The sequence below is a fragment of the Argentina silus genome (assembly GCF_951799395.1).
Source record: "Argentina silus genome assembly, chromosome: 7".
Lineage (NCBI taxonomy): Eukaryota > Metazoa > Chordata > Actinopteri > Argentiniformes > Argentinidae > Argentina > Argentina silus.
The window spans coordinates 23,445,608-23,455,607 of record NC_139661.1 but is presented as its reverse complement, the minus strand read 5'-3'; the positions used below and the strand labels follow the sequence as shown (position 1 = coordinate 23,455,607).

The following is a 10,000-nucleotide window of genomic DNA, read 5'->3' as shown; positions in this document are numbered from 1 at the left end:
GTGTGTGGAGTACCACGCAAGAGAGAGAGAGAGAGTGTGTGTGTGTGTGTGTGTGTGAAGTGGGTGTTCAGCCATTGTGGAGTACCATGCAAGAGAGAGAGAGAGAGAGAGTGTGTGTGTGTGTGTGTGGAGTGCGTGTGTGCATGTGTGTGTACACGGTGTGTGTGTGTTCCTGCAGCAGGGGAGGCCAGTGCATTACAATGAGCCTGTCCTCCGATTTCTACCTCCGCCAGCCTCCCCTGGTCTGCAGGGAGATACTGCGGAGTGTGTGTGGGAGTGAGGGCTCTTGAAAGCGACGCGGAGCGTTTCGCTCTCTCATGTGTTCTCCACCCAGCTGTACAGCCGGAGAGTGTGAGACGTATGAGACGTATGAGACGTATGAGACGTATGAGACGTATGGGTGAGTGGGTTATCTAAACCTCCGGTGAACAGTCTGTTGTGCTCAGATCTCTCTGGATAGGATAAAGTACACGTGTCTTTGAGTGCTTTGTTGATGCTAAGAAATAATTGTTTCAATGATGTTCTATGGCCAGAAAGGTGTCCCTGTGACTACTGTTCTGCAGTATACTGTATCTTTGTGAGTGCTGGCTGTCTTTATTTTTTTTGTTTTACTTTAACTTACTTCTCTCCTCCATCTTACCTCCTACATCCTCACTTCCCCATCCTCCATCTCTCCGTCTGCTCTCTGCTCCTGTGCTTGCTGGACCTGACTGACCAGTGTTCAGATTAGTCACCAGTCAGACTGAACGTTTAATCTCAGATTACTGTCAGATAGACAGCTGGTTTCACACACACTGGGCAGTGGTAGTGTTGACTGCTCCGCACACACACAAACACACACACACACACACACACACACACACACACACACACACACACACACACACACACACACACACACGGGTGGAGAGACTACTGACCTCTATGTGACATTCACTAATGATGCGGTTAGCACAGATAAGTAGATATGATGTATTTGTACAGATGAGTAGATATGATGATGTATTTGTACAGAACTGGAACACTGTTGATACAGAATGGCCTGTAGCAGGAAAGATAGCAGGCCATGTGGGAGGGGACGTGCCCCACACTGCTCCTCCTCATCACATCTGGGTAACGCATATCATATCATAACAACAATATATACCATTTAGCTGACGCTTTTATCCAAAGCAACTTACATTGAGTGAGTCTCAGAAGACTGAACTGAACCAGTATATATGGTCCCAGCGGGACTCAAACCCATGACCTAAGCGTTGTTAGCGCCATGCTCTACCCACTGAGCCACAGAGGACCACATCATACCACAGGACTGTTGTAAACTATCTGTGTTATGTGTCCCTCCTCTCTCCCAGCCCCACCATGACCAAACACTGGGAGGCGGAGCTGGAGGCGCTGAAGGGGAACAACGCCAAGCTAACGGCGGCTCTGCTGGAGTCCACCGCCAACGTCAAACAGTGGAAACAACAGCTGTCAGCCTACCAGGAGGAGGCAGAGAGGCTGCACAAACGAGTGAGGAGGGAGGAGGGAGGAGCGGGGGAGGGAGGAGGGAGGAGTGGGGGAGGGAGGAGGGAGGAGTGGGGGAGGGAGGAGCGGGGGAGCGGGGGAGGGAAGAGGGAGGAGTGGGGGAGGGAGGAGGGAGGAGTGGGGGAGGGAGGAGCGGGGGAGCGGGGGAGCGGGGGAGCGGGGGAGGGAAGAGCAGGGGAGGGAGGAGGCGAGAGTGATTCCAGAAAAGGTGAGAGTGATTCCATGTGTTATGTCCTCTAGGTGACAGAGTTGTGTTATGTCCTCTAGGTGACAGAGCTGTGTTATGTCCTCTAGGTGACAGAGCTGTGTTATGTCCTCTAGGTGACAGAGTTGTGTTATGTCCTCTAGGTGACAGAGTTGTGTTATGTCCTCTAGGTGACAGAGTTGTGTTATGTCCTCTAGGTGACAGAGTTGTGTTATGTCCTCTAGGTGACAGAGCTGTGTTATGTCCTCTAGGTGACAGAGTTGTGTTATGTCCTCTAGGTGACAGAGTTGTGTTATGTCCTCTAGGTGACAGAGCTGGAGTGCCAGAGCACACAGACCATCGTGATCAAGTCTCAGAAGACTGAACTGAACCAGACCATCGAAGAGCTGGAGAACACACTGAGGGATAAAGAGGAGGTGTGTGTGTGTGTGTGTGTGTGTGTGTGTGTGGGGGGTGTGGGTGTGTGTGTCTGTGTGTGTGTGTGTGTGGGGGGGGGGTGTGGGTGTGTGTGTGTGTGTGTGTATGTGTGTGTGTGTGTGTGTGTGTGTGTGTGCTCTTGCTATAAGAAACATCCTGGGTAATATATTATCTTGAGGACACATTAGAGGACACATTAGAGGACACTATTTACAGCTGAAGTGAAACTGTCATTGTATCTCTTTTGGTCCGCTGGATGTAATGGTTGCGTCTGAAATGACACTCCCCATATATTGCATTGGTTTTTAGTTGAGCCAATGAGGCTCCATGTAGGGAAGAGGGGGAGGGCCTCATCTGATGTTTGTCCATCACCCCCTGTCTCTCCCACAGGAAATGGAGCGCTTGAAAGAGGAAGTGGAGAATGTGAATGAGTTGTTGGAGCAGAAAGACTCACTGACCCAGAAGCTCCAGGTGAGGAGAAGGACTGGAGTAAAGTAGAGGTGTGAGATGCTGTGTTTCAGTCGTGTGAGCTCAAATCCTGACGGTCATTCTCACCATGTTCCTCTATTCACACTTCAACTGTCTGTCACCATTAATTCCCATCTATTCACACTCCAGCAACACACAACAGTAATAACATCGTAATCCTCCCTTCAGGAGACGGAGCTGCGTGGGCGGGTGTTGGAGGAGCAACTGGCGGGAGCTGAGCAGCGATTGGAGGAAAACCAGGAAGAGCAGGAGAGCTTCAGGAAGAGTCTGAGGACGCTCCTGGAACTGCTGGACGGGAAGATCTTTGAGCTGACGGAGCTGAGAGACACACTGGCCAGGCTGATAGAGGAGGGCAGCTAGAGCCACACCCCACCACACCACACCACACCACACCGTCCGCCCTGGACAACGCACCGTCCGCCCTGGACAACGCACTCAAACATGAACACCTGAAACCACACTGCCCCAGGCCTGACCAGTGGCCAGGCTCACTGAGGGCAGCAAGAGACACAAACCAGGCTGAATTCCAAATCGACCGCTAACCTTCTGCAGGGTTCCGCTTCAGACCTACACGAGCACCAATGGGGGTAGAGGCTAGGGGTTGATTGGGAATTCTGCGACAGACTCGAGCTTTTAGCTGGAGAACTATGCCTCAGCAGTGCCACCTGCTGTTGGATTTAGAGAGCCACACCTCTGCTGGCAGACTCACACCCTCCCTCTCTGTTGTCCCTGAGGGGATTAATAAAGTCATATGAAATGTAATTTGCTGTTAGACAGAGAGAATTGCACCCACAACCCACCAAACTGAAATACGGTAATTGACCAGATGCTTTTATCCTGAGCAACGTTCATTTTCTTGAGGGAATCAAACCCAGTGTTCTGGTGTTGCCACTGCCATGCGCCATGCACCATGCACCATGCACCATGCACCGTGCTCCAACCAACTGATCCATTGGGAACTTCAAAACTACAGGAGGGCCCTCAACCAACCTGTGACATCTAGAGAGCAGGAGTGACACCTAACAATGCACAGCATCAGACCCCAGCCAGGACCCACGGCGCTACTGGGACATGAAGCTCTGTTTACAATGAACGGAGGAGGAAGACTGAACTGTTCACTCACAATATGATGATAATATGATATTGATCACAAGAGACACTTCCAGAAGCATTGTTTATACTGAGTTGGTTCTAAGCTCTTCTGCAACAGGGAGTTATCTCGATAGAGAACTCTCTGTTCAATTTAAAGACGTTTTGAGAAGAAGTTCCATGTCTTGAACGCTCCCCTTTCGCTTCCTCAACGTCAGAGAAAAGACCTTGTCTTCCTGCCAAGCTAGGGTGGTGAGTGTGTGTTGCTGCATAGGACCTTGACTCTATACGCCGTGTACCAGTGTGTGTGTGTGTGTGTGTGTGTGTGTGTGTGTGTGTGTGTGTGTGTGTATGTGGAGAGAGAGAGAGAGAGAGAGATCCTGTATCGGACATAGAGGCCTACACACACACTGAGCAATACCAGGCAGCCTCTGGACTTGACACCTCAATCTAACTATCAGGTATTCTACTCAGTGGACTGACAAGGACAGTAAACCTGCATCTCAAGTGACACCCTGTACCACTTACAGTCCACTAGCAGTGACCAGAGCCCTGCGAGGCGGCTCCGTCTGGTCAGTGACACCCTGTACCACTTCCAGTCCACTAGCAGTGACCAGAGCCCTGTGAGGCGGCTCCGTCTGGTCAGTGACACCCTGTACCACTTCCAGTCCCCTACCAGTGACCAGAGCCCTGTGAGGCGGCTCCGTCTGGTCAGCCGTAGGGCTCTAGTTAGCATGGAGGGAATACGGTGTCATTTGAGATTTGCCCCCAGAATCAATTCACTTAGGAGCGTAACCATGACGAATACAGAACTGTCCTTAGTTTCTATACTTTTCTACATACATGATATATTATGTATAAATGAATAAATACAAGACTCTATAAGATAACTTTATACTGGTACTGGGATGTAAATTAAATGTGGGTTGAATCTGGAAAAGTCTTCTTCTTTTATGTCTTAAAGGCGCAGTAGGACTTTGGTTGCTTATGATTTTGGATTACAGAAATGAATGATTTTGTCTTAATCTTGACCAGATTAATGAAGTTGATGGCGCTCTGTTTGGATAATGCAGAAGACATATGCTTTTTACCGTTTTCTCTTGTTTTGTAACTTATTTAAGTATTTAATGTAGATATTATTGTATTTAAAGGTATGAGCAGAATGGCAATATTTTTGATTATTTGAAGTAATTTTGAAGTAAAGTGATGAATATGCTATTTAATAAGAGGTACCTCAGGCTTATGACACTTAAACAGTACTCGGGTGGTGCAACTTGTTTGATGCAATTATGATGAAATCTGTTGTTTTGGGGGGAGGAATTTGCCAAATTCTGTTCTCTGTGTGAGGAAGTCATTCAAGCCGTCTATGATGAAGAAAGCATACTGTACCAGTTTATGACGTTTGCAATTGCCATCTACATTGAAATATTACCTCAAGATAATATTACTACAAGCTCATTTAAGAGATTGTAGAGTGAGGTTTGTAATGGATATGTCCATGTTGTAATATTCATGAGAAGAAAATGCTGTACCAGAAAGGTCATGTTAAAGAATAATTTGAATGAAAATGTTAGCATACAGTATTTCCACCAAACGGTTTTACAATCAACGTGGTTCCTTATTAAAAACATATTGATATATAACAATGTGACCACCGATGAAAGTTATATTTTTTGCCCCAAAGACAAGGCTAATTCTGTGTTGTAGTGCCAGCTATGCCATGTTCTCTCCACACCCAGCTCTCTGGGTGGTGTCGGAGAAGTGAAGGTCTGGCTGTTCTTTCTGAGTTCTGAAGGATATGACAATGGATGTCCCGAGGTACCAGATCTGTTTGTGTTTTTGCCAAACCCTTTTGTTTTCTGTAGCAGAAGCAGCTCTGGCGACCGGCCTCCCAACACACAGCTGTCAACAACAAACAAATAGAAAGGCACCAGGACGACAAGAGGGAAATCCAAGACACTTTAATGAATAAAGCAAAATAAAAAACCCTAGCAGCTCAAACTATTTTTCACAGAAACTGAGGTGTTCAGTACAGCGTGTTTCGTACACAAGGGTTTATTACACTGCTAAGAAGAGGTTAGGGATATAAATACAAAGCTTTGAATACATGTCAGGGATGTCCACCGTAAAGGATGTAAAGGCAATTTTTTGGGAAAACATAAAATGACTACTTCAAAAGCATTTTTTTGGAATACTATAGCAATATAAATATGTGTTCTCATATAAATCATTACGTTTTCAATAAATACATAATTTGTTATTTTAGACAAGTTGAATACATTGCTTATTGAATGTCATTCCAACGCTACTAATTACACATTATACATTAGAACTAATTGATTGCACCTCTTTAGTGACGGGCCGGTCTAAATCCAGGACGGGGGGGGGGGTCACGCTGTCAACCTGCGCGAGTCACAGGTCTACATATAGGAAATGTTGTTGAATTACAATAGTTGATTCATCACAAACTACGTTGGCTAGAAATGCAGTAACAGTAACAGAGGCTGTAGAAAAGACCATTTTTAAATAAACTAGAAAGTGACAAAATGTGACGCAAACAATCAAAGTAAAATACAGTACATTATTTTGATAAGGTCAGTAATAGAGTAGTAGGCCCAAGGCCAAGATGTGCTGTAAGGTAAACTAAGTAATCGTTAAAGTACAATAAAGTTAGGTCTTGGCTTGTTGGGGGTGGGTAGTTTGGTCAGGTAGGGTTAGGGTTAGGGTCAGGGTCAGGGTCAGGGTCAGGGTTAGGGTTAGGGTCAGGGTCAGGGTCAGGGTCAGGGTCAGGGTCAGGGTTAGGGTCAGGGTCAGGTAGGGTATGGTATGGTATGATACGGTGGTTTAGGGTTGGATCTCCATACTGTGCTACATGCTGAGAGGAATCATGGAAGAACATTGTGCAAAGAGTGACAGACTGACTGGTTGATTTCAGGTCTCTGACCAGAGACGTGGTCGAGACAGAGTCTATAATGGGTGAGATTACTTAAGATCAGCCTCCATTAAGATCAGCCTCCATTAAGGAAAACTGAGAAAGGTTCAGTCTCACGATGTTTTGCAATATTGTAGGCAATGGAGGACAGCATTCAATTCCTGCTTCAGTGTTTGCTTGGTAACTAGTGGATAAGTGAGGCACCATTTCCATATCATAGCTGTTTAGAACAGTTCAAGGTTTACTGATTCCAACTCAAGATTGTCTGTATGAACTTGAGTCTCCTGCTCTGTCAGTAACTGTCCCTGCGTTTGTAAAGCTGAACCCTGCTGTTGTGATTGTGCTGTAGAGAAAACCATCCAAACCGCTTCAACAATGACGTCAATGTTCTTTGCATACTTCTATTCAGTAAAACAGTAACTTCATGTCTATAACTATACAGACTGATTAATTAATTAACTAATTACAGATTGATTAATAACCACTACACAAACAAGCAAACAAACAAACAACCTTTTGTGTAAACTGAGCGGACAGCTCGGAGAGCGTCCCAAGTTGAAATGAACAGTGCTGAAACAAAGCTGAAAATTACAGTAAGAGCAAGTAAAAAAAAAAAAACCCAGTATGGACTAATGCTGATCTCAGAAAGACTGTGTGCGTGTGCGTGCGTGCGCGTGCGTGCGTGTGTGTGTGCGTGCGCATGCTCATGGGACTGTGAGTAATGGACCTCATACTGTGTGCGTCTGCCTACTCAGAGAGAGAGAGAGAGAAAGAGAGACGGAGAGAGAGAGAGAGAGAGAGAGACGGAGAGAGAGAGAGAGAGAGAGAGAGAGAGACGCAGCAGATTGAAACTGAAACAAGCGGAGCTGCCTCCTCCTCTGCAGCTGACTGTGAGAGAGGGTGGTGAGGGGGAATCCTACATCCCACGTCCCTCCAATCACAGAGGCCGTACGGAGAGCGTGACCAGCACCGGCGTGATGGAGTGATCTCATCAGACAACCCACACGGTAAGGCGGTTAACAAACAAAGCCCTCTGCCTACGACGTAGATGGACAGACAGTCTCCCATGACACCCTGCCCCCATAGTGAACACCTGACTATCCTTTTCCCAATAGAGAGAAAGTGTCTAGTCCACAGCCTCCGAGAGATTGGCTTCTCCAGTACTGTACATCTGATCTGATCCTCTCTGGGCCACTGATCCTCCCCTACAGGGCTCGCGCTGACTGGCTGCAGTTGTGTGATTTCCTGGTCTGAGCCCAACGATAAACCCATTATGACACTCCATATCTCCCACCAGCCTGGCCCATATGCTGCAATCAGACAGATGGTCACATAAATACACGTCCCACATCTCCTTATGCAGTATACAGAGAGAGAGAGAGAGAGAGAGAGAGAGAGAGAGAGAGAGAGAGAGACAGAGAGAGAGAGACAGAGAGAGAGAGAGAGAGAGAGAGAGAGAGAGAGAGAGAGAGAGAGAGACAGAGACAGAGAGAGAGAGAGACAGAGAGAGAGAGAGAGAGAGAGAGAGAGAGAGACAGAGAGAGAGAGAGAGAGAGAGAGACAGAGAGAGAGGGAGAGAGAGAGAGAGAGACAGAGAGAGAGAAAGACATCATAGGGACAAAAGGAAAATGTTCTTGTTTCTTGCCCAGTGTCACACACAGACAAACAGAAACACAGACACAGACACAGACACAGACACACCCTCTCTCTCTCTCTCTCTCTTTTTCTCTCACTTGAGCCTGTAGCCGTCCTGCTGTTTTACCGGGTTCATTTACTCAGTCCCAGCTGACAGTACAACAGCGCAGAACGTCTGTGCAATGCGTGTGTATCGTGTGTGTGTGTGTGTGCGCGCGTGTGTGTCTAATGTGATGATGTCTAAGATTATCCGATGTGATACCAAGTTTACACGATGAATATAGACAAATAAAACACACAGAACTACTACAAAACAACACAGACCATGTCAGTCATCATGAATGTGGAAGGACAGGGAGAGTGGGGCTGAGAGCGCAGTACCATGTCAGTCATCATGAATGTGGAAGGACAGGGAGAGTGGGGCTGAGAGCGCAGTACCAGTGGTGCCTTCAGAACACGTGTGGTCAGATCCACAGCAGTCCCACAGGATATGACACAGTATAGAGAACTTCTGTCCAGCCTGTTAGAGGAACATAGACTCCCTCTCTAAAGGTTTCTGGTTGATAAGAACCTACATAGAATTACAGAGGAATGTGGCGGGTGTGTGTATGTGGGTGTGTGTGTGTGTGCGTGTGTGTGTGTGTGTGTGTGTGTGTGTGTATCACTAGGATTCTGGTGAAGGGTGTGTGAGAGTGTCTCTGGGCTTGAGTGTGTACGTGTGTATGTACAGTGTTAGAGGATGCATGCGTCTGTGTGTGTGTGTGTGTGTGTGTGTGTGTGTGTGTGTGTGTGTGTGTGTGTGTGTGTCTAACCCTAGCTATCCCATTCTGGGCATGTTAACCCCTCTTCGTCTGAGTCAGAATCTGGCGAAGCTTCTTTGATGCGTCGTAAGGCTTCATGGATGCTCCTCGTTAAGGGGTCGGTGGACGCGGACAGCTCTTTCTGCCTGTCCTTCTTCTCCCTCCGGGGGACCTGTCTCAGTTTGACCCCATGGCGGATCTGGGCCAGGATGTTGTTGGGGTCGTCATCGCCTGTTGTGGGAGGCAGGGGGCGCTGCTCTACCTTCTTCAGGTGGAAGCTGCCTCTCTTCAGCGAGGCCAACACCTCATCCATGGGAGAGCTTTCTGAAGAAGAAGAAGGAGACAGACTGTGATCAGCACAGAAAGACAACATCTGCATCTTGGACTTAGCTTACTGTAGTTAGCATGACCAGCCTCCAAACGTTTTAACTCAGTGGCTTTAGAATCACGATATAAGTTAGCTTACCCCTGTCAGCTTAGTTAACATCCTAGTTACATCTAAACGGTCCCTCCTAAAGACCTCTTCACCCCCACTACCCCCCTGTACCTACCCTACCCCATACCCTAGAGACCTATTCACCCCCTTTACAAGTTTCTCTCCTGTTAATAACAAACAAACAAAAAAGTCCTTCTTCTAGCATTGTGACTGCCTATGGCCCCTGGTCTGAGCATTGATTACTTTATCTTATGATGACTGATGGAGAGATGATTCACTTACTTAAACAAATGGATTTGTTGTAAGTTGCTTTGGATAAAGGCGTCTGCTAAATGCCATAAATGTCAAATGTAAATGTAAACATGTCTGTGTTAGCGTTAGCATTAGCGTTAGCGTTAGCTGTGTACCTCTCCTCGTCTGGGCCTCCAGTTCTGAGGTCTTCCTCAGCTTCTTCCTGGCGCTGACCAGCT

The 10,000-nt window shown here is 47.1% G+C and overlaps 2 protein-coding genes across 2 annotated transcripts in view; one reads left to right on the top strand and one right to left on the bottom strand.

The window, feature by feature from the left end:
- The window catches only part of homer1b (homer scaffold protein 1b), a gene marked incomplete at its 3' end in the record, with an annotated part of 11,744 nt that extends 8,746 nt beyond the window's left edge, over positions 1-2,998 (top strand). The window contains exons 4-7 of the mRNA XM_083673189.1: positions 1,356-1,512; positions 2,038-2,148; positions 2,540-2,620; positions 2,807-2,998. Coding sequence (XP_083529315.1) covers positions 1,356-1,512; positions 2,038-2,148; positions 2,540-2,620; positions 2,807-2,998 — 541 coding nt within the window. The remainder of the gene's footprint in view (positions 1-1,355; positions 1,513-2,037; positions 2,149-2,539; positions 2,621-2,806) is intronic.
- A 6,109-nt stretch (positions 2,999-9,107) lies between these two features.
- LOC310806885 (junction-mediating and -regulatory protein-like) overlaps positions 9,108-10,000 on the bottom strand; it is a gene marked incomplete at both ends in the record, with an annotated part of 17,116 nt that continues 16,223 nt past the window's right edge. Inside the window, 2 exon segments of the mRNA XM_083673164.1 lie at positions 9,108-9,418; positions 9,938-10,000. The exon segment at positions 9,938-10,000 is cut by the window's right edge and continues 85 nt beyond it. Coding sequence (XP_083529290.1) covers positions 9,108-9,418; positions 9,938-10,000 — 374 coding nt within the window.